General features: G+C 45.1%; 1 protein-coding gene across 1 annotated transcript in view; it reads right to left on the bottom strand.

The window, feature by feature from the left end:
• Pde6b (phosphodiesterase 6B) overlaps positions 1-24925 on the bottom strand; it is a 42154-nt gene that overhangs the window by 15827 nt on the left and 1402 nt on the right. Inside the window, exons 2-3 of the mRNA XM_005077404.4 lie at positions 9105-9257; positions 8507-8596 (exon numbers count right to left, since the gene is read on the bottom strand). Of these exons, the coding sequence (XP_005077461.1) occupies positions 8507-8596; positions 9105-9257 (243 nt within the window). The remainder of the gene's footprint in view (positions 1-8506; positions 8597-9104; positions 9258-24925) is intronic.

The following is a 24925-nucleotide window of genomic DNA, read 5'->3' as shown; positions in this document are numbered from 1 at the left end:
TGGCCTTCTGGTATCTCTGAGCTCAAACAACAAACTCTTAGTAAGCTATGTCTGCCATGTTGCCCATGGCATGCCCAGGGACCCTTGGGGAGCAGGACCTGGAGTGACTGTAGGTGTAAGAACATTCTTCATGGTTACAGAAGAATGGGACTTCCAGGACAGGGTCAGGAATGTTTGCAATCAACTGTTCGTTAGGAGGATGCAGATTGAGAATCAGTGACTTAAGCCTATCGGGAAATCAAGGACACCAGAACTCCACCAGTATGAGAAGGAGGTGAGGTGAGCCATAGAGAAACCAGCTCACCTGCAATCGAACCCGCAGAGTAAGCAATGGGAAAAGACTGTAGCCAGGGTTTGAAAGCCAGTACTGGTCCAGGCCCAATCTTGGGGGGCCTACACTTTTGTGGGTTTTACTTGCAGGAACTCAGCAGACTTTGAGGTTAAAAAAAAAAAGTCAAAAGAAGCCCTCCTGTTTCACAAGGAGAAAGGAGCTATCTTGTCATGCCGTGTGCTCTGGGGGTAAGCTTGCCAGTCGTCCCAAGGAAGGGTTGTTAGACAGAGAACACTTCTCCAGTCATCATGCTTCACCCAAGGTTCGTAAGGCCACCGAAACAGCTCTAATTAGAAGGTTGCTGCATGCATTCTACAGGCAGGTTCTATTTTAATAGGATACCATAGACATGCAGCAGCAAGGCTCTGATAAGAAATTGTTTTAGAGACTCCCAAAGTCAGCAGGAGACAGACAAGAGGTGTAGCTTAGAGATAGGATGAACACTTGTTCAACATGCCTTGTTTCTCAACCAGTATGTTTTGCCGGTATGGCAAAAGTGAAAACCAAACACCCCACTCCAAACAAACAAAATGAAACCCAGATAACAACAGCCATAAAAAAGTTTAAAAAGGCCGGGCGGTGGTGGCGCACGCCTTTAATCCCAGCACTCGGGAGGCAGAGGCAGGTGGATCTCTGTGAGTTCGAGGCCGGGCTGGACCGATAGGCTCCTAAACAATACAGAGAAACCCTGTCTCATAAAAACCAAAAAAAAAAAAAAAAGTTTAAAAAGACAGCTGAAGAAATGTTATGGCTAAACTGTGTTCTCCCAAATCCCTGAGTTGAGCCCAGCGTTACCAGGAAGCCTTTGAGAATTGAGCAGAAGCTGGTACCATACCTTTGAACCTCCACAGTTGAACTAAACATATTTTCTTTGTTAAATACCTGGCTTAAGATATTTTGTTATAGCAGCATAAAATGAACCAATATTTGCCTTATTGCTGGTCAGTCAGAAACTCAGGTAAGAGACTAGAGTTTGGCATCTGTACCAGAAGTAGGACAGTCTTTGGGACTGAACCCTTAACTTGTGGGATCTGACTTTCTCTGAGCAGATAGTGTCAGAGTAGAGCTGAATCGGAGGACACTCTGCTGCAGAAGTGATTGGTTGCTTGGGATGGACTAAAATCTTACATTCATCAGGGGTCATAGAAGCACTGTGTGTCGTGAGAGAGTCTGTTTGAATCTCTTCTGTGTTTCAGAATAGGTAATATTGCCCAACAGGCTCTATGAGTCCAACACTACCCAGATAGCACAGTCAGACAAAAACATCACATGGCTGGGTCTGAAAAATGGTTCAGTGGTTGGAAGCATGTACTCCTTTGGCAGAGAACTTAAGTTTTGTTCCCAGCACCCACATCAGGTAGCTCAAAACTACCTGTAATTCCAGATCCAGAAGATCTCACACTTCTGGCCTCTTCAAGCACCTACACTTATGAACACACACCCCACAAATAATAAAAAATAAAATAAATCTTTAAAAAAGATATCACAAGGAAGAAAAACACACATATATATACACATACATGTATGTATGTATGTATGTATGTATGCATGCATGTATGTATGTATGTATTTGGTTTCTCAAGACAGGGTTTCTCTGTGTAGCTTTGGAGCCTGTTCTGGAACTCACTTTGTAGACCAGGCTGGCCTCGAACTCACAGAGATCCCCCTGCCTCTGCCTCCCAAGTGCTGGGATTAAAGGTGTGAGTCACCAACACCTGTCGTGAAATCATTCTTAATGACAAGAAACTGGGCAGCTTTCTCTAAATTTGAAATGAGGAAGAAATGTTCACTACAAATATTTTTTAATTGAATATAGATAATTATCTCATACAATACATCCCAACTTGAAATCTTAACTTGTGCAATAAGATCAGAAGAAGGAAACACTTGTGTGTGTGTGTTTGTGTGTATGTAAGAAATAAAGCTATTTTTGTTTACAGGTGATATGATTGTCTATATGAAAATACCAAAGAATCAATAAGAAACACCTGAAACTAGTAAATGATTTTTAGCAAGATCACAGACTAGATTGTTAACTCAATACACTTACTTTCTTTCCTTCATACCAGCAATGAACAGTTGGAAGATTAAATTATCAGAACACAATACCACTTACATCTCCAAAATGAAATATTTAGGTATAAACCTAGTGAAATATATATAAATACATATGCAGAAAATTCAATACTTTGCATATGTGTATATATGTGCAGGCATATCTCATATGTGTGGAGGTAAACCATGGAAATCAGCTAGTCAGTGAGTTCCTAGGGAATTAATGTGTCTCAACTTTTCCAGAACGGGGATTACAAGTGCAAGCTACTGTGCTTGGCTTTTACCTGGGTTCTGGGGAACAAACTCAAATTCTCAGGCGTGTGCAGCAAGCACTCTGCACACTGAGATGTCTCTCCAGCTCCTAGAAACTTCAAAAGTCTGACTAAAGAAATAAAATACCAAAAATTAATACAGAGATATTAAGTTCTTGTGAATTTTTTTTCCTAAAACAGTCTCACATAGCTCAGACTGGCCTTGAGTTTGAAGTATAATCAAGGATCACTTTGAACTCCCTGCCTCCACCTCCCAAGGGTTAGGATGGCAAATGTTCCACAAAATCAGTTTTCATGCTGTGCTGGGAATTAAACCCAGTTTTCAGGTATGGTACGGGAATCACTCTGACCAAGTGAGCTACATCCCTATTCCAGAAGACTCACTTTTTTTTTTTTTTTTGGTTTTTCAAGACAGGATTTCTCTGGCTAAGCCTGGATGTCCTGAACTCGATCTGTAGACCAGGCTGGCCTCTAATCCACAGAGATCCACCTGCCTCTGCCTCCTAAGGACTGGGCCAAGACTTACTATTTTTAAGATGGTAATCTTTTCCAAATCAATACACAGACTTAGAAAAATCCAAGTTATACCAGCAACTACTCATGAATCTTGAAAATTTGACTATAAAGCCTATGTGTAAAGACAAAAATACCCAGAATCACCAACACAATCCTGGAAAAGAAACAATATTGGGAGATTGATATTCTTTTAACCCCAAGATTTTCTCTGGACCTACAGTTATCAATGGGGGGAAAAACCCAGAGAATCCAAAAAATCTATCCAACTATTCTTCGACAAATAAGAAAACTAATCCATGGAGAAACTGTTGTCTTTCCACAAATGATTAAAATCTGGACATTCATATGCTAAAGTGAACCCAGACCCAGACTTTACAATGTTCATCAAACTAGTCTAGACTAGTCTAGACTCAGAATTCAAGATGAAAACTCCTAGAAGATGACCTGAAAGACAACCCAGGAAATTTTGGGTTTAAGGATGAGGTTTTAGGTATAACAATCTATGAAAATGACTGATAAATTTGGATTATTAAAATAAAGGACTTATATCCAAAATACTTACGAGTATATTTATCTTTGTTTTTTTGTTTTTCAAGACAGGGTTTTTCCGTATTGTTTTGGAGGCTGTCCTGGAACTCGCTCTGTAGACCAGGCTGGCCTCGGATTCACAGAGATCCACCCGCTCCTGCTTCCCTAATGCTGGGATTAAAGGCTTGCGCCACCAACGCCCAGCGTATATTTATCTTTGTTATTGTTGTTTGAGACATGGTATTTCTGTAAGTCCCTGGCTAGTCTAGAACTCACCCTGCTCACTGTGTGGACGAGGTGATCAGGAGCATCTAAATGTACCATGCACTGTAGAGGCGGGGAGAAGGTGCTAATTTATTTTTAGGATAGAAGACAGAGGGGACTGCATAATCTCTGTGCTCTTCTCTTTTCATAGGAGTGAAAATTAACATTCCTGACTTTAAAAAAATTCTTAAATTTTGGGGGTAGGTCGTAGATTAGAGGAGCCAGCACTCTCTCTGTTGAGGGTACATACCAAGAAGAGAAAGATCTCTGTGGCAATGGGTCAGGGCTGGAAACATCAATCAAAAGTTATGTCTAACTTTATGCGGGTATGATGGTTATATATGGTATACATACTGAGTATGCTCATATGGGTTAGCACACATAATCTTTCTCTGTCAAGTGAGAGGGGCCTTGGGGCAACAAAAAATACTGAGTACTCAGTTCTTAGCTTCCTAACATATGGGTCAGGGCTTCTTGGAGAAATGATGGGTTCTAGGTCTGGGGTGGGAAGCATACCAGAGGAACCTGGGAATCACACAGTGATGAGCCAGGGCCAGAGATAAAACAGTTTGTGTAACAGTTTAGGGAATGTAATGAATAGAATAATATTGGATTCCAACCTAAAGCATAAAATAAAAATCAATGGGTCTAGACATAAATCATCAAGTAAATTAACAAACGATGAGTACAAACAAATTTTACAGATGTTCCACTCTGAAGGAGGAGGGGTACACCTCTCACTCCTAAGCATAGCACAAGCAGCGACTTCCTTCAGAAAGTAAAGGATAAGAGGTCAGGTGACTTTACAGTTGAGAAAGTGACAGACATGTGGTGGGATGGATACTGTTTCCTGTTTGTCTGGTAGGCCCTATGATGGCGATGGCAGCACCCCTTGCGATGCAATAAAAAGGCTTTAGCCCCTCAAGCCCAGTGACCCAAGTCCCAAGAATACATCAGAACAATTCCAACACCACGAACACTGCTAGTCAGGCTTCTCTATCAAGGCCATGGGAAACAAGAAGATACGACAAACTTTCTTGAACAAGGGGGCCTGAACCTAAGAAATGTTTTTTTCCTTAAACTTAGCCTTGTCCTCTGCTCTACCAACATCTTGCCAGGCGCCAGAGAGTTCCATACAGCCTGGACAGCATTTAAAACAACCAGTTACCCAAGGACAAGTCAGCACCCCAGCTTTCTCAGGTCCCCCAAGATGGTTGAGGCCCCCCCCTAGGTCAGCGGGTCTTGAGAACTCAAGGCCTACATTCCCCAGCATGCCATACCTAACTCTTCACCTTTTTAATAAAAAAAAAAAAAGAAGTGAGGAATGTTGTAATCCAGGCACACCTGGCCCGGCCTCTCACCCACCTGCGTAAGGCAGGTGTATGTACTCTGTCCCTTTAAAAGAAAAAAGTCCACTCACTCCTGTTCTCTCTTTCCCGCTGTTCCTCTGAAGGGACAGACAATACTTTTCCTGCCACCCTCGTTCTCTCTCTCTCTCTCTCTCTCTCTCTCTCTCTCTCTCTCTCTCTCTCTCTCTCTCTCTCTCTCTCTCTCTCTCTCTCTCTCTCTCTCTCTCTCTCTCTCTCCCTCTCCCCCTCTCTCTCCCGATCTTTTTCTCTTCTTTCCCCCTTCTCCCTTCCCTTTTACTATTCTCTTCCCTCTCTAATAAAACTTCTCATTTAAATTCTGTCTACCTGACACGCTTGTCTCTGCCACCCCCAAGGCCAAGGTCATACCTCGAGCCCACCACGGAATCTGCCAAGATCCCCCACGAGCAAAATTCCTAACAGTGACAACTGAGTATCCCATGGGATTTGGGATGGCATTCTGGGACAGAAGAAAAAGAGTGAAAACCAAGTATGGACTTAGCAGTCAGGGCTGGTTCATTAATGGTGGCGACTTCACGACACCAATGAAAGATGTCAAAGTGAAGAAACTACCCGTTGGCGAAGGCTGTACAGATTTGGCTCAGCTCTGTAAATCTGAAACTGTTAGAAAAGAAAAAAGAAAAGGAAAAGCCAGGAGGTGGTGGCGCAGACAACAAGCCTAAGGTGCATGTCGTGTGGCTCTGCGCTGTGTGTGCTGTGCTGAGTTGCGGGTTGCGTGTCTCCGGGGGGCGCGCGCGCGCGTCTCTTTCGTGTGCTGTGTTGTATGTATACCACTGTTGTGGGTTGTGGGGCACGTGGTGGATGTGGTGCAGAGAGAGCGATGCTCCTTCCCGCGATTTTTTTCTTCTGACAGTACAATGAAGGTTGAGAACTAGGAATGGCCGCTTATGTCTGTGACCCCCTCCCCATAAGCCCATTGTCCCCTTCCTTTTCCTCTCCCATCAGCCAACCATTATTTCCCCTCTCTGAACTGTTCTCAGAGCTCCACCTGTTTTAGCCCATATGTCCCCCACCCCCGTCCCAGAACAGTCTGGGCTCCTTGCTTCCAACCCTGATTCCCCTAGACAGCCCACGTCACTGGTTCTGCCATTCCCCACCACCCTTCGATAGCCCAGGTAGTCCTGACTCTCTACTTTGATGCGTTTGCCCCATGCCAGCTCTCTTTTGTGGTCCAGCTGCGATTTCCGTCCCTCCTCTTGCAGGCGCTGCTTCCCTACCTCACTCTCCTCCCCTGCCCTCCCCTCAGTGGCATGCCTGCTACTTTTTGCAAGGGTCCATTGTAACTGAAGGTACCCTATGCCTTTTTTCTCCAAAAGTCCAGAACTCGACCAGAACCCAACCGGAACCCAAAAGAGATCGAGTCTCCTCCCCCTAACTCATTTATCCCTCCCATACGTTCTACATACTTGTGACCACGCCCAAATGGACTATGGGTACGTAGATCTTTCCCTACAGTCCTGTACCCCCTTGTAGGCCATAAGTTTGGTAGACCAATGGATTAAGGTTCTGCCTTGGGCCTGAAGTAACTGTACCAGAGATCTCTTGACAAGTGACCAGTACCACATGGCTTACAAGCCATCAAGACGTTCTCAGTGGCTCCCAACCGTGGTCCTGCCTCTCTTCTCTGACAGTTTCACATCTCTTCATTGGGTATCCAAGGTATGGAAGCACACACATGCAGAATAAGACGTTTGGAAAGCACAAAGTAACTTGCCATCTAACATTTCTCCAAAGCCACCTTGTGTATAGCTGACTTTCCTAGCTTTAGACACAGAATGTCCTCTCACCCATTCAAGATAGCTCCCTTCCTCCCTTTTACCCTCTCATCTTTCTCCCCCTCTCCCTCTTCTTCTTCTTCTTCTTCTTCTTCTTCTTCTTCTTCTTCTTCTTCTTCTTCTTCTTCTTCTTCTTCTTCTTCTTCCTCCTCCTCCTCTTCTTCCCCCACCTCTCCATTCTTTCCTTCCTCTATGTCCCCCTTTCCTTGAGACAAGGTTTTGCTATGTATCCCAGCTTGTGATTGCCCTGTGTGGTGGTTTGAATAAGAACAGCCCTCATAGGCTCATAGATTTGAAAGTCTGGTCAGCAGGGAGTGGCACTATTAGGAGGTGTAGCCTTGTTGGAGTAGCGTGGCCTTGTTGGAAGAAGTGTGCCACTGGGTGGGCTTTAGATTTCAGAAGCCCAAGCTAGACCCGGCATGGCCCTCTCTTCCTGCTGCCTTTGGATCCAGATGTATAACTCTCAACTTCTCCAGTACCACCTCTGGAACTGTAAGCATTAACTCGGTTAAATGCTTTCCTTTATAAGAGTTGCTGTGGTCATGGTGTCTTTTCACAGCAATAGAACACTGACTAAGACACCCTGCCTCTGACTCATGAGTGCTAGGATACAGACATGCACTGTCACACCTAGCTTGTTTGGGATTTCTTGAAGGCTCCCACAGGCTGAGACTCAGGTAGGAGAACTTGGCCTTGAGATCGCTTCTAAACTCTTGTTAGCCTATGGCATACTGATATGTGTTTCAAAACCCTGTTGTACACTCAAGTTTCTTTCTTTCAAATTTCTCTCTCTCTCTCTCTCTCTCTCTCTCTCTCTCTTTGGTTTTTAAGACAGGGTTTCTCTGTAGCTTTGGAGCCTGCCCTAGAACTCACTCTGTAGACAAGGCTGGCTTTGAACTCACAGAGATCCACCTGCCTCTGCCTCCCAAGGGCTGGGATTAAAGGTGTGCACCACCACTGCCTGGCTACACTCAAGTTTCTATCACGTGCAAAGTAAACAAATCCTAGATTCTCTGTCAGGCCCAATCCCACAAGGAGATTATGAGTTTAGTTAATTTTCAATTCTCTGTGATTCCTCCAAAGGTTTGCAGCAGTATCTGAGGAGAGTGGAGCTTGTCTGCAGCTCCGTGAGAAGCTGTGCCTACTAGGCCAGAGGACTTTCCAGTTCCTGCCTCATAACCTAGGCCTGCCTGGGTGAGCACAGCATCCCTGTGCCTACTCAGTTTTGTACAGGCAATGACATGGATGGGAACATCTGGACCTGTTAGACCAGAGTCATGCTTTGATCGGACAGCACGGTGTCTTGGCCATTCATGAAGAGAACACAGCTTAGAAGGGTGGAAGGTTGGGAAAGGACCAGCCGGGGCATGCAGGTACCTGGCCTCTTCGTGTCTCACAGTTGTGGAGGTAGCTTAGGTGATAGATCTTCAGGTTTAGCGTAGCAAAATTCAGGTACTTTGTGAAAACCTGAAACAGCAATCATAACAGCCTCAGTCAGAAACCCAGATGTTCAAGGACATATATGCTGAAAAGAGACAAACCTCAAAGACCCTGGAGGAAGCGCCACATACATGCAAACATACCGGTATAGCTATACTCATCGCTCATGGGTGAGGGCTTGCACACACAAGCCCCCACACAAAGATACCCAGAGTGGTATGACTCCTATGCACCAAGAAGAATAGCTGAAGCATAGCTCACACACCCAGATAAACAGAGACACACAGATATTTGAAGGACACGGCTTATACGTCTGGGTGAGCACAGCTCACATGCTCAGATTAGCGGGGCCACACACACACACACACACACACACACACACACAAATGAGACCAAGACTTGTCGAGGGGCGTGGCTCGCATAACTACATGACATGGAGATGAGCAAAGGCACGCTATGAGGTAGGAGATAAGCAGACACGCCGAGCAAACGCGTGTGAGGACACACAGGTGTCTGACGTCTCCTGGGCACTCACATCTTCATCTTCGCTCGTGAAGTGTGGGCCATCCAGCTTATTCACTGCCATGATCACAGCCACGACGTCTTTGCCGTTCATGATTGGCGTAGACAGAATGTTCCTTGTCACGTAGTCGGTCAGCTCGTCAGCGAATGAGCTGAAGTGGGGGCACTGCAGTGAGAGGAGGGAGGTTATTTATACGGTCTGACGTCCGGCTCTCTTAGGCCTTTACGGGGGAGCTAAGCTCTGGGAGGACACGGTTTAGTCTGTGATGTGTGGTAGCTCTACCTCTGAACTCAGGACACAGCCTATGGGCAAAGAGAGTTCAGCCAGGTCCCAGTGCTCTTCCTAGTTAATTTTTAATTTTTTTAGTCTTTTGAGACAGGGTTTCTCTGTGTAGCTCTGTAGACCAAGCTGGCCTTGAACTCACAGAGATCCGCCTGCCTCTGCTTCCTGAGTTCTGGGATTAAAGGTGTGTGTCACCACAGCCCAGTTCACTACTGGTGCCTAAGAAATCTCCCAAGGTTTCCTCCCAAATAGCCCCTACAAGGTCCTCTAGCACCTGTATACTTTGGCCTCCTGGATGCTCAAGTCTACCCCACTCCCTACCTACCCCCTCAGACTTCTAGCCCAGGTGACTGTCTCCCTCTGCCTCCAGCCCCCTCCAAACCTCCTGCACATTCTTTCTGAAAAGAAAACTATGGCTGGATGGAGGATGGAGTCTTGTGATTGGTGGCTTGTGATGGGACACTCTCACTAAGACGTGTGGCTGGGGAGCCGGAGCTGAGCGTTCCCTGTGTCTTGGGGTCTGTCCACCAGCCCAGCATGGGAGCTCTGCTCCACTGTCCACCGTGAGACTCTGTGATACGGTGAGTTTTACCTATTTCTGGGCTCAGGGAAGAATCAAAGAGGGCTGGTGGAGGGCTCCTACGTCGACTACCCCACGATGTAAGAGGACGAATCCTGCCTCTGGAGTTTGGTTCCACCCCTGAAAGGAACAAGTCATTTGTACTGGGCTCAGGGTGCTAAGTCAGAGCCCAGCACTCTCAACAGACACGCCTCTGCCCTTATTCTCTGCTTTCTGGTTGTTCTTTATTTATGTGAGGCCAAAGCACCCTGGTGCAGTGACTGAGGTGAATGAGTGTCTGTGACTTTGGCCTCTCTTTAAGGAATGTTCTAGAGCTCACTGTCCCTTCCATTCCTGTTCAGTGGATGATGAACTGCTATCAACACTTTGGACATCTGTTGTCCCACCATTGATGGTTAGCAGAGATTTCCTTAGATGCACTTAAGACCCTATCTTGCAGCCCTTGTGATTTGTCACAATTCTCCACAGCTTGAGCAACTCCCTGATGGCATTCTGTCTCCTTTGTATCAGGTTAGCCAGGCCACGGTTTTAGAAGAAGCCGGCAGGAGCCTGGGGCTCGGGTTATCCTTCCATTGGGACATAGGCGTCTGGTGTCAACTCTTTCCCTTCCCTCTTTCCTGATTCTTGAAGCAGCAGCTGGCAGCCGGCTGCCATGTGATTTACCTCAAGCTGGAGGTAAATCAGCGTATGAGTGACAGCAGAGAAGAGAGGAGTGCAGCAAGTCCTGACAGAGGCGGCGTTACTGAGATAGACACTGACATCTTGCCGTAGAAGAGCTCTAACTTTTCCTGGCTAGATTGTAGGTACATGGCTTTGGTCATGTGGAAATGAGATGGTGCATCCTCCCAAGGAAGAAATTTTCCTGGGTACCCTCTTCTCTGAGCATATCCTGAGTAGCTCCTCCTCATGGTAGCCATTGTATACCTGGTGGTTTGGGCATGCCTATCTCCTGACTAACCATTATTGCTAGAGGCTAATCCTGATCGGTGGGCTGGTTGCTTCTGGAGTAGTCTTGAAGCACTATACCCAGACATACTGAAGCATTTCTGCACAGAGCAAGAGATTACCTTTAGATGATATATACAGATGCTTACACTTGACCCTCATATGACGCACAGAGATCCACATTTGACTTTTATATGATACACACAGATACACACACTTGATCCTCAGATGGTTCACACGGGCCCACATAGACTCTCATATCAGTGGTTCTCAGCCTGTGGGTTGCAAACCCTTTAGGGTCAAACGACCCTTTCACAGGAGTTGCATTTCAGATGTTCACAGTGGCAAAAATTACTTATGAAATAGCAATGAAAACAGTTTATGGCCAGGCAGTGGTGGCACACGCCTTTAATCCCAGCACTCGGGAGGCAGAGGCAGGCGGATCTCTGTGAGTTCGAGGCTGGGCTGGACCGACAGCCTCCAAAACAATACAGAGAAACCCTGTCTCGTAAAAACCAAAAAAAAAAGAAAAAAGAAAAGAAAGAAAAAAAGAAAACAGTTTATGGTTGGGGTTGCCACAGCATGAGGAATTAAAGGGTCACAGCATCAGGAAGGTTGAGAACCACCGCCATAGATGAAGCACGCTTGGTGCACATATGTGGCACAGTGGGCCTGTTGATGAGACTCTCGGGGAACGTGCAGGGCACACAGGCCACACCAGGTTGCTCTGATGAAACGCCATGACCAAAAGCAAGCTGGGGAGAAAAGGGTTTATTTGGCTTACACTCTCATATTGCTGTTCATTGAGGACAGGAACTCAAACAAGGCAGGACCTTAGAGGCAGGGGCTGATGCAGAGGCCATGGAGGGGTGCCTCTTACTGACTTGCTCCCCAATGGCTAGCTCAGCCTGCTTTCTTATGGAATCCAGCACCACGAGTCCCGAAATGGCACTGCCAACCATGGGCTGAGCCCTCCCCCTTTGATCACTAATAGAGAAAAGTACCTTACAGCTGGATCTCATGGAGGCATTTCCTCAACTGAGGCTGCTTCCTCTCTGATGACTCTAGCTAGCTTGTGCCAAGTTGACACTCAAAACCAGGCAGTACAGTGGTTGTCTAGTATTGCTTTTCTTTTTTTTTTTTTTAAGATTTATTTACTTATCTATTGTATATACAGTGTTCTGTCTATGCATGTGCATGCACGCCAGAAGAGGGCACCAGATCTCATTACAGATGTCTGTGAGCCAACATGTGGCTGCTGGGAATTGAACTCAGGACTTCTGGAAGAGCGGTCAATACTTTTAACCTCTGAGCCATCTCTCTCCAGCCCATAGCTTTGTTTTTCTTACTGGCTTTACTTCTGCCACATTTCTCCCCACATCTGAGACCTCCCTTCAACACCTATTTCATCTATACACCTATACGAAACCATACAATAGCCTGGGGCTTCCCTGTCTCTTTCTCTAGGCCTGGCCTCCACCAAGGAACCTTGCCCTACTCATTGCTCTCTTTCTTCATTTTCTTCCCCTGCAGGGAACTAAATATGATCAAGGCTAGGGTTTTAAAGAGCCCTCCTTGTTACTTAGCCTCTCTGGGTCTGTGACCATAGCATGATTATCCTTTACCTTACAGCTAATGTCCACTTACAAGTGAGTATACATCATGTTTGTTTTTCTGGATCTGAGTTACCTCACTCAGGTTGATTTTTTTTCTAGTTCCATCTATTTGCCTACAAACTTCATGATGCCTTTGTTTTTAGCAGTTGAATAATATTCCATTGTGGCCGGGCGATGGTGGTGCACGCCTTTAATCCCAGCACTCTGGGAGGCAGAGGCAGGCGGACCTCTGTGAGTTCGAGGCCAGCCTGGTCTACAGTGCGAGAGCCAGGACAGCCTCCAAAACAATACAGAGAAACCCTGTCTCGAAAAATCAAAAAAAAAAAAAAAAAGAATATAGAACTCCCTTGGACAGCTCTCCTTATAGCCTTAAGCCTATTTTTCTCTCAGAGCCATTTTTTTTAACCTTTCCTTGGTTTCCATCGCTCTGTCAACCATGCCTGTGTCAGTCACTCAGGGATGCCAGGCTTTGGTTGGGCCTCCAAATGCCTGCAGTAGCCCTACAGCCTCAGTCTGTCCCTACACCTCCTGTAATGATGGCCCCAAGTCCCCCCATGCAGATGGTATCCCCTCAGCCTCTTGACTTCACCGACGATGCTAATCTTTTCTATGTATGTGACGTAAATGTGTATTCCACACTGAAGATTACAGGTAGCCCCGAAGCCTCCAGTCTCCCTCCTTGACCTCCTAGAGAGACTCCGGGAGCTTCTGGAGGCTTCTGTCTGCCTTTCTTTCCATTCCACTGTCCACCCAGGACTTCTCTGCTCCCCGTGATCTCTCCTGCTCATGATATCTTATAGCCTCGAAAGCAGGTCAAGGTGGCAGACACTCAGGTTCCTGGAGACTCTGGGATGAACTCTTCGCTGTCAAATTGTAAAGGATAAATGCGTACCAACCACAGACAGAGTGGACTTCTGGGACACTTCTTGCCCAGCAAGCCTTCTCCAGGATCCACTTCTCCATGCTCATTGTCTGGGCCGAATCCCATCTATTCTGCTGACCCCCCAACCTGTCATGCCCTTATTTACCTCAAACATCTCTGGGTCTCCTGAAGCCATGACCCACACAGCCTAGCCTCTTTCGGTAACAGGAAGAAATTTATGGGGTGAATCAGATTTGCATATAAGGGAAACTGCTGTCCCTTTAAATGACCTCTGCACTCTCCTCCAAAGGAAGACGCCTGGAAAAAGGTTAAAACAGCCGAACCTTCCAGCCTTTTTTCCCCTAAAGTGCACTTTGCCCATTATCACTCCATTGTAACGCTATATTCTCCTCCCTAGAGCCATTCTCGTCCACCCTGGATATTTGCTGTGTGAGGAGGCAAGATCTTGAGCCACACCTGCCCAGGGGTGGGCTGGGCCTTCAGGCAGTGGAATCTTCCCAGTTAAACGTATGTAACATCTCTCACTCACAGAGCTGTGCTGCAGAGTATCTATTTAACTGTGTAGAGGAGTGTTGCTGTTTTACCTTGCCTGCCTAAGGCACCTGATTGGCCCAATGAAAAGCTGAATGGCCAATAGCAAGGGAGGAGGTAGTGGTGGAACTTCTGGGCCAGGAGAGTAGGCAGGGGGAGGAATTTAGGCTCAGGGAAGAAAGGAAAAGGGATGCCAGAGGTTGGCCAGTCAGACACAGAAGAAGCAGGAAAGCAGGACACACAGTATGAAAAGAAAGGTGGAAAGCTCCAAAGCAAAGTTAGGGTTAGGGTTAGGGTTAGATTATGTTAAAAGAGCTAGCGGGGCAAGCCTGAACTAAGACCGGGTATTCAACATGAATAAGAAGTCTCGGTGTCTTTATTTGGGAGCTGGTTGGCAGCCCAAAGAAAATGCCAGCTACTGAGCAGTCCCTTCCGGAGACATTGTTTTAGCAGTGATCCCCATAAATGCTAAGCTTCTCTGCATTCTTGCAGTGCTGGGGACAGAGCCCACAACATTTTGCAAGTGCTCCATCACTGCAAAATGATGTCACAATGCCACCCCCTCACTCTTTCCTCCTTTTGGACATGGTTCCATCATGCCTAGATACATTTCAGCGTAACCACGTTTAGTACTCAGAACTGAGTCCTGGTCTGAATCCGAGGCTGCATGGAACCCCTAGTTAAAAGCTGCTACAGACAGGAAAGGGGTTAACGGGTATATAATTCATCCTGGGTCAAGCCTGAGAGTACTTTCTGTGACATTTAGGGGATGATAATAAGGAGAAGGGGTGAGGCTGTGCACAGAGCCAGGGACTCTCGTCTCTTTGGTAAGGATGGAGAAGAAGTCTCTGGAGACCCTAAGCCTCGGTGTGATTTCTGCCCTGGGGCTTTTGCTGTGCCAAAGCTCAGTCTTGTCCTTCCTTGAGCGTTTCAGAGCTGCTGTTCTGGCTATAACGGTATGTTGTTGTTTCTCCCTGGCCAGCCAGGTACCAATGAAGCTCTCTCTGTGGCACCCACCAACTCACCGGCTCACCCACTCACTCACCCGCTCATTCACACATTCACCCCCTCACTCACCCATCCAGCCAGCCAGCCATCTACCCATTTACTTCATCCACCACTCACCCATTTACCTGCATTCATTTTCTCACCCAGCCTCCCAAATACTCATCCATTTGTTTGCCGTGGAGGCCATTGGCGTTGGAAAAAAAAAAAAAAAACAAACTGACCCGAAACTCACTATGTAGAACAGACTAGCCTTTAGCTCAAAGAAACCTGCACACCTCTGCCTCCTATGTGCTGGGATTGAAGATGTGTGCCGCCACGCCCAACATCAGCCAGCAATTATTTACCAGCTGCAGCTCACTGACACTTCTTTTGGAGTTGTCATTTCTGAGTGAGGACTCCTCATGGAACTTGTGCTGTGTTTCAATATTGATCACCTGCAGCTTAAGTTTAATGCCACCCGATCAAGACCAAGAAAGTGTATAACCTGTAGAACTAAGATTTACAGATAAACGTGACCAAAGGGCACAATGTTATCTCATTCAACAACCACCACAGCTCCCAAAGTTAAAGAAAACTTTGGGTTTTATTTCTTTCTGCGTGTGATTATGTAGAGTGGTGTGTGTGTGTGTGTGTGTGTGTGTGTGTGTGTGTGTGTGTGTGTAGTGAACCTGAGATTTTTCTACCTTAGATTTATAAGAGAGGAATTTTTAATTGGCTTAGAGATAAATGGATGCTCCTAAGTTGAGTACATCTAAGCTTGCTAAAAATATGCTAATCCAAAAGTGTTTTTCATTCACATGATTTAAATAAATCTTTGATATGTAAGTTGACTTAAATTTGTCAGTAAAACAAAAATTAAATCTTCAGAGTGGTCAGCATATGATTTCATCTGGGTTTGCTACTTTATGTAAGTTTGACACAGAAAAAAAAAAGCCTCAACCTATGAAGGTGCCTGTCTGTATAGTCCTTTGATAAACAAGACTAATATAGTATCACGGGCTTAGTCAAAGCTAACATATCTTCTGTTGTCAACATTGTGTCCTGACTTTTTCTCTGTTAGAGTTTAAGATCACACAGGTGTGGAATTGTGACTCAAGACTATGTACACACAGTATGCAAGTATGTCCATTGCTCTATGAGTAGTAACACATAGTAAATGCTTATGGCAATTCTTTGACGGAGAGATAAGATGGCTCTCAGACCCAGAGGAGGAGTGGGGATGGGGGAGAGGAAAGGTGGGAGGGGCCGACTGGGAGAAGTGAAAGGAGGGAAACTGTAGTTGGGATGTAATTAAAACAAAACAAAGCCGGGCATTGGTGGCGCACGCCTTTAATCCCAGCACTTGGGAGGCAGAGGCAGGCGGATCTCTGTGAGTTCGAGGCCAGCCTGGTCTACAAGAGCTAGTTCCAGGACAGCCTCCAAAGCCACAGAGAAACCCTGTCTCGAAAAACAAAAACAAAAACAAAAAAAAAAAAACGACAAAAAAATATAACCTTTACACTAGACCCATATCTCAGTTGTCATAAGCAATTTAGACTTAATAGTAAAAAAATAAATAGTTCCAAAATTACATTATGGTGTATGGAATTAATTAACACTCATGCAATGACTCGTCCGAGTCATAAAAATACTGATACATTAACTGCTGTATAAGGAAACAAGATTCTGGTCATTCTAAAAATATTTCCTCGGCTGGTTGGACAGCTTGGTGCATGAAGGTGTTTGATGACAAGCCTGGACACCCACATGGTGAGACTGATTCCTACAAGTTGTCCTCTGATCTTCACCATTTTCATGTGTGAACATGTACTCGTGTGTGTATGCAGACACACACACACATACAATAGTGTTTTCAAAAGTCTCATGAAGAATGAGTACATGGTAGACAGTTAAAATAGTTTATTTCATGGGTTATCTCGTTAGTTCAGTAGAAATTAAAGTGAATACAAGTAAAAAGAAAAATCTTGGTTCTATATGCAAAGGAGACCAGAGGAAATGAGCTTTTTTTTTTTTGTATGCGAAAGAACTCTGTAGCAGAGTAAAGTCTAAAGTAGTCCACAAGTTTCTGAAGGATACATCTTACAAATGAACTTCAAGTGTCACCAGATGAGTTGTCACTAAAACACTGGTAAGTTTCTCTAAAGCTCAGCTTTGATAAGCAAACATAAAACCAGAGTCAACATTACAATGTTAAAACAAACAAACAACAACATTTCTGGAAGTATTGATCAAATTGGTACAAATTTTCAAGAAGTTTTCACTTTTAGTTCTGAATTGTTTCTTTAAAATCTCATTCTGGGCCGGGCGTTGGTGGCGCACGCCTTTAATCCCAGCACTCGGGAGGCAGAGGCAGGCGGATCTCTGTGAGTTCGAGGCCAGCCTGGTCTACAAGAGCAAGTTCCAGGACAGCCTCCAAAGCCACAGAGAAACCCTGTCTCGAAAAACCAAAAACCAAAACAAAACAAAAACTTCTGTAAAATCTCATTCTGTTTAGGAGTGTATTGGGGGGGTGGGAACAGAAGGGGGTAGGGGAGAGACTGGGAGGAGAGGGTGAGGGGAAACTTCAAATGGGATGTTAAATAAATTAAAACAAATAAAGAGTAAATTCCTAACAAATAAAATGTTAATAGATTTAACTAAAGCAAAACAGAATTTCGACCATTTTCTGCCTGCAGCTTTCTCTGCCCTGACGTTTCTGATTAAGTTTTTTGTTTGTTTGTTTGTTTGTTTTTTGAGATAGGGTTTCTTTGTATTGTTTTGGAGCATGTCCTGGAACTCACTCAGTAGACCAGGCTGGCCTCGAATTCACAGAGATCCTCCTGCCTCTGCTGCCTGAGTGCTGGGATTAAAGGCGTGCGCCACCAATGCCCGGCTTAAGTTCTTAGCTAACATGGAGACTGACTCTCAATTTTTTCTAGTCAGCTCTGGTGATTCCCCCCTCCCCAGGCCAATTCTGACTCTGCTATTGTTGCTGGATGCTAAAATTGCTTGTTTTAAAGGTTCAGAACCACAGGTTTTCCCTAGCATGTTTGAACCGGGGAATAACCAGATAATTCCACCACGTCCCTGTTGAAGGCACTGACCTTGCATGCTCTGCACCATGATGTACAGGTGCTGCACAAATACAGTTTGTATCTACTCCTCCAGTATCTCGTGGTTCCCAAACCTTTCCATCACATGTCTTCCAGGTGGCTTTTAACAGCATCCCTTCAAGAGGTAACCACATCATAGGCTCTTTCTCTCTTTTCATGACTTCTTTTTTTTTTTTTTTGAGACAGGGTTTCTCTGTGGCTTTGGAGGCTGTCCTGGAACTCACTCTGTAGACCAGGCTGGCCTGGAACTCACAGAGATCTGCCTGCCTCTGCTTCCCGAGTGCTGGGCTTAAAGGCGTGCGCCACCAATGCCCTGCTCATTTCATGACTTCTCTAGGAAATAGAAGCCCTATATTTTGTGAAGGCATTTTTTTTATGTATTGTATCCTTATTGAGTTTTCTATTATACAGGAAAATGGCTTTTAGCAAGGTTTGCTGTTGTTGTTTTGAGAAAGGGTTTCTCTGTGTGACCCTTAGTTGTCCTGGAAATAGCTCTGTAGACCAGGCTGGCCTCAAACTCAGAGACCCACCTGCTCCTAAGTCTCCAGTGCTGGGATTAAAGGTGTGCGCCACCACTGCCCAGCAGATTTTATGTTTTATTTGAAACATAGTTCCTCTCTTAGATATTTTTCCAGATTTAAGAAAATTTGCTTAAGCATTCTATAGCTGATAGCAATTTGACAAAAAACAATTTTGTAAGCAATAGTGGAAGAATTTCCTTTTTTCCTTACCCCAGTTCTCTAAAATTTAAGAAGGATCTGTAGTTACTTCTATTTCTTCTGGTACCATGGATACTTTTTCAGAGGATCAGTAAAATGTGTTCTCATAGAAGTGGCATTCAAATTGAATGACATATTTTAAATTGTGCACAGGATTCCAGCTTTGAGGACCCTACCTTTACAATTAACAAGTTAAAGAAGAAGGCCTAGGAACCAGGGGGTTAGGGAATACAGTTATATCTAGTTTCTGCCTCTGTTTGGCTTTCTTTCCTCAAGCTCCCTAGGTCTGAGATTATTATATGAGAAATAACTCTTCTAACTGTATTTGTGTAAGTCTTTTTTAAAAAAATATTCTTCTCTAATAGATTATCTTCTTTTTTTTAAGTGGTTAATAGATTATCTTCTTAATGCAGTTTCCTCCTCCCTCCTCTCCTCCCAGTCTCTCCCCTGACACCCCCCCTCTCCAGCAGATCTATTCCTCCTCCTTTCCCTCCAGAAAAGGGCAGGCCTCCCAGGGATACCAACCAAACACGGCATATCCAGTTGTAGTAAGACCAGGAACATCCCCTCATATTAAGGTTTGATGAGGTGAGTATGACAAAACTCACATGACAAGTCTTTTTGAAAAATTTTGAGTGTACCTAAAAGAATTACAACTACAGAAAAATGAAATGTCTGTTACCACACACACTATAACTGTTTACTGCCCTCTAATTAATTTGTCAATCTGGACTGGATTTTTTTTTTTGAGACAAGATTTCTCTGTAATTTTAGAGGCTGTCCTGGAACTCACTCAGTAAACCAGGCTGGCCTAGAACTCGCAGAGATTCTCATGTCTTTGCCTCCCAAGCGCTGGGGTTAAAGGCGTGCACCACCACTGCCTGGCTGGACTAGATTCTAAATTCTTTTTGTTTTCTCTAATGTCTCCATACAGCTTGCCGTTATTAAGGCCAATAATTACTCTTTTCTAAAGCTCTATGAGCTAGAACCGGACAACTTGATGCAAATTTCAAATACAGAAAGTCTTTAAAATGGTCTCATGGCACAGACAAATGCAGAGATGGCAAAGAGGATGAAAAACTACAATCAGAATAAGAATGTATCGTAAGACTTTGGCCCTTTAATTTTCCCTTACTCGTGAGAATGATGGTGGTATTAATAGAATTATACATCCAATAGCCAGTTTGGCTAATTTGACAGAGCCTGGGCCAACCATCCAGTGGTCAACTTTGGCAGCATCACCAAGACAAGTTTTTACTCAAAGTTACACAAATGGAAGTTTTAAATGATACCTCTTTTTTATTTTATTTTATTTTACTTTTTTATTTTTTTGGTTTTTACGAGACAGGGTTTCTCTGTATTGTTTTGGAGGCTGTCGGTCCAGCCTGGTCTCGAACTCACTGAGATCCGCCTGCCTCTGCCTCCCGAGTGCTGGGATTAAAGGCGTGCGCCACCACCGCCTGGCCTAAATGATACCTCTTTTAATTGTGGGATGTTAAGTGGTAAATTGCTCTAGACCAGCCATTGGTTGAATGAGAAAAAAAAAAGTCTGTTATTGCCAAGACTGTGTGCTGTTTCTGGGTTTCTCCTCTGGAGAATTTAACACCCAGCTACACAAAACAAGGGAGAGGCTGCCTCACCACAGCAGGTCCCGCCGACTCCTCTGTGGTCATCTGACTGATTTAGTTGGTTATCTAAACTTAGATTTGCATAATATGACTCTTTCCTTTTCTTTGTAAGCCACACGGAGAATCATCCTGAGCGAGGTAACCCAGACCCAGAAAGACAAACATAGTCTGTACTCACTCATAAGTGGATATTAGGAGTAAAGTACAACCTACAATCCACAGCACCAGAGAGAACTAGATAACAAAGTCCAAAGAGGGAGGCATGGGTTTCTCTGGGAAGGGGAAACAGAAGAGATCTCCTGGGCAAACTGTGGGCAGGCGTGCATGTCTGGGGGTGGGTGGGGAGGATGGGAACTTGAAAGAGCAGGATGGGAGGGTCTGACGGGGGGAGGCAGACTGGAGGCAGGACTGAGGAGGAGGGTTAGGGAGAAACCTGGTGCCAGGGAAACTCCCAGAAATCCGCACGGATGACGCCAGCAAAGACTCCTGGCAATAGCAGAGAGGGTTCCTGGACTGGCCAACTACTTGTAATCGAGGGGTGATTACCATAATAGGACCCTTAACAGCATCCTTCTATACCCATAGGTCTGTGATTTTGCTCATATTATACGGGAAGCCTCCTCCTGCAGCAGATGGGAGCAAACACAGAGACCCAGAGACAGACAGTATGAAGAGAGGGAGAGACCTTGGAACACTCAGCTACAGAAGGGATGTCTCCAGCAAATCCCTCCCCTCAGGGCTCAGGAAACTCTGTGGAAGAGGAGGTGGAAAACGTATGAGACCCAGAGGGGATGGAGGACACCAAGAGATCATCTAGACATAGTAGGGCTGGCACACGGGTGAACTCACAGACTCCGTGTCAGCGTGCACAGGGCCTGTATGGGTCCCTCCAAATAGACGTAGTCTTAGAGCTAAAGAACAAGTGGACACATGTCCCCATCCCAACCCAGAAGCTACCTCCAACTGACAGCCACTTGCAAATGAATAATTGGTTTCAGTTTTCTCCAAGAGAGTCTCACTGGGGGGAACAAACCACTCTTAAGGGTAGGCCCCATGCCCTGCAGCCTGCAGTAGATGGCCAACAGAAAATAAACTAAACAGCGTCTTTGGAGGTTCTTTGTTTCATAATGTCGTCAGGACTTTTTTTTTTAATCTTGCAGGTCCTTTGCATATATATATTATGGCATCCAGTTTTGGGTTTTTATGGGATTCCTGTGTGTGCAAATGTGTGCCTCTGCATCTATATGTATTCTTGTGTTTTTTCCCTATGACTCTTTGTCTTGTTTGACTGTTTCTTCCTACTCCTGTTTGTTTTGTCTTATTATATCGTTTATCTTATTTTTAAAAAGTGCCAGGCAGTGGTGGTGCATGCCTTTAATCCCAGCACTCAGGAGGCAGAGACAGTTTGAGGCCAGCATGATCTACAGAGCAAGTTCTAGGACAGCCAAGGCTACACAGAGAAACCATGCCTTGAAAAACCTAAATTAATTAATTAACTAGTTAATTAATTAAACAGATAAGCCTTTCTTCATAAAACAATATGAAAACCGAGATTGTCTGCATTATTGTTAACAATACTTTGTATTGCTTCTTTTACAATCGTACCTGCTGTTTGTCAGTTGTGGCTGAAAGTCCAACTCCTAACAAAATGACAGTTGTCCCAGGGCCTTGAGATGATAGCCAGCACCTGACGAGGTGGAGTTTAGTGACAAAATGCAAGGGACCCGTCCTGAGGGCTTTACCTTCTGGCTCCCTGTTAGCTAAATATGACTGAAAGGGTCTTGACACTTAATTTCTGGCTGTTCATCTCTTCCTCAGCAGCCGAGCAACACACACCCACAAGTGCAGACAATCGGTACCGGCCCCTCCCAGCAACACGGTTATAATGCTAGTGGCATGGTAGGTGATCAGCAATGATTATGAAGAGTGTTCTTGATCAAAGGGAGAAATATATAAATTAATGATCAAAGGATTAAATAATTCTTGTAAGATCCAAGAAATAATTGGATTCAGGAGGAAGTGAAAGGACATGGGGGAGGTACTCAATGCTTGCTTCTCCGAGACAAGCACTTCCTTAATGACTTTCTAAAGACCCCAGAGATATTTCTTCTGCCACACTTTCCAGTCCCAATGTATGCACGGATTTCTATAGCAACGTTTATCTTTTTTTAAGACAGGGTATTACTATACAACCCCGGCTAGTCTGGAACCAGACTGGCTTTTAATTCACAGAGATCTGTCTGCCTTTACCTCCATAGTTCTGGGATTAAAGATGTGTGCCACCACACCTGCCCAGTGTTTGTTTCCAATAGTCCCCAAGATCAAAACAACTCATTCAAGACACTCTGAACAGAGTACCTATCCAGCATGGGTACCTCTACCAGTGAACTGCTGCCAAGTCTTGCCTCTGATTCCTAAGACCAATGAACTTTGTGTGGAGCAGCTTATAATTTTTTCTCTTTTGTCTTTGAAATCTACCCCTTGCCTTAACTTTCTTGAATGCATTAATAGTTTGCCAGGGCATGTGGGTTCCCATTACAATGGTTTGCTATTGTCAAATAATAAACATTATTCTTTGGTGAATCTCTCTCTACTTGTATTTTGGATTGACATCACGTGTGCAGTCCTGGCCTCCTTCCTGCTAACAGATTTCTCCAGAACACAGTTAGGCATGGCAGTTGATCATGCTGTTTTGTTGGATTCTGCATGTTGAGGGGAAGACAGAGAACCCAGCATTTCCCTTCTGGACTTTTTGGGCTTTTGGATATATGGTTTTGGCGTATGAGATCTTATTCAGTTCTAAACTGGTTACTATAAAGATTGTGATGACCCTGAGACCTAATGGAATATCCATCATTTGGGTTTTAGACTCTTCCCTTGGAGGAAGCCATGACACGCATATGCAGTTATAGGGTCCTGGGGCAGATAGTCCCAGGCCAAGGATTCAAGTTCTCCACTCAGAGGTAGGTTCTCCACAGGCTAGGTAGGTAAGCAGAGCCTCAAGCAGACCTTTTCCTCCACAGAGCCACATCCTACGATGTGCTTCTATTTAAAAGCTAAGGCTTCAGAGATAGTCATCACATCAGAACCATTATCAGTCCGATACCCTCAATGCCAAGAACATGGACACTCGTGGCTCAGGGAGTCAGTTTCCCACACTTGCTAACCCTTGCTCTAGGCAGAGTTTATCTGTGTTCCGTTTCATGATCACATTCTGTCTGTGCTCATGCATGGCTTTATCGATGAAGTATTTATATTTATAGTACACCTGTGCTCATGGCCTCCTTGTTATGGCGACATGCCTTTGCTTATGATCCTTGGGTGCTCGAAATATTCCTGTACTCATGGTATACCTGTGCTCAAGTTCTAGCTGTACTCACATTTAAATGTGTTCAGTATCTACCTAGGCTCAGGGTCTATTTATGCTTAGTAGAAGTCTGGTTTAACCATATCAGCTATGTGGTGAAGTAGACATCATTTCACCAGCATAAATTGGAGACAAGTGTGTCCAGGTGTGGTGAGCACCTATGTGCAACTAAAATATTGTATCAGTCCCGTGTTGTTCTGTGTTCCACACTATAGAACAACACTACGACCTACAAAGGTTCACTGTTTGCAAGGAGGTTTCCAAATGTGTCAGGGAGATTGTGTGCTGTCTCAGTGTTTTTTTGCTGAAAACCAGTACAAACCCAGAATCCCATCCTTAGCAATGAAGAGTGTCCTGATGCAGCTAACAGAAACCTGGATTTTGCTGACTTTGACTATTATTCCCTTTCCTACAATCTGGGATCAATAAAAACCAGAACGACCTGCAGTTTACAGAACCGTCACACTAGAAGCCATGGTGTCCCTACCACTAACGGTGTGTGTTGAGGCCGAAGAAGCTACTAGAAACACTGGAGGGAGGCTGTAGCACATGGGTAGGCATGGGTGTAGGATTTAGGACAGCTCTGCAACTTGAACCGATCCTCAGAGCAGTATCATTACTCTGCTGTGGATGGGGGAATAGGAAGGAAAGACCCTGTCCCAGTCTCAGGACTGTCTGAAGGTGGATGGGACGGAGGGAGGAGAGGGAAGCATGGGAATGAAGGGAAGGAGGAAGGGGGAAAGGAGAGAGAATGAGGAAGGATGGGTAGGTCATGAGCACTGGAATATTAATGTCCTATCCCGTCCTCCCCTCTATACCAAATTCCTTGCTTTGTTGGTAACTTGTGCTCCATTTGGCTCATGGATGACCCATTTCTTAAAAAGGAAGCAAAGGGAAGACCAAGATAATCCTGCAGATTCAGGTCGCTGGGTGGCTGCCTGTTTATAACAGATAAGTTTAAGAGGATTGCAACACCCTCCTGCCCAGCGCTCTGACTTGGCCAGGAGTGAGGGTGGTGACTGCCCCTGGGGGGATCTGTCTAGGAGGGACCTTCCCCCTCCCTGGGATTGCAAACTAGATACGGTTGACCCATGCAGCAAGTGCTGAGGTCTCCTGGGTCCCTTGAGGAAGAAAGAGGGACAAAAACAGGAGGGGAGTAGTCAGGAAGTGGGAAACTGTCCC

This window comes from Mesocricetus auratus, unplaced genomic scaffold (assembly GCF_017639785.1).
Source record: "Mesocricetus auratus isolate SY011 unplaced genomic scaffold, BCM_Maur_2.0 Super-Scaffold_100031, whole genome shotgun sequence".
NCBI lineage: Eukaryota > Metazoa > Chordata > Mammalia > Rodentia > Cricetidae > Mesocricetus > Mesocricetus auratus.
The sequence above is the reverse complement of the archived record's forward strand: the minus strand, read 5'-3'. Positions and strand labels throughout refer to the sequence as shown.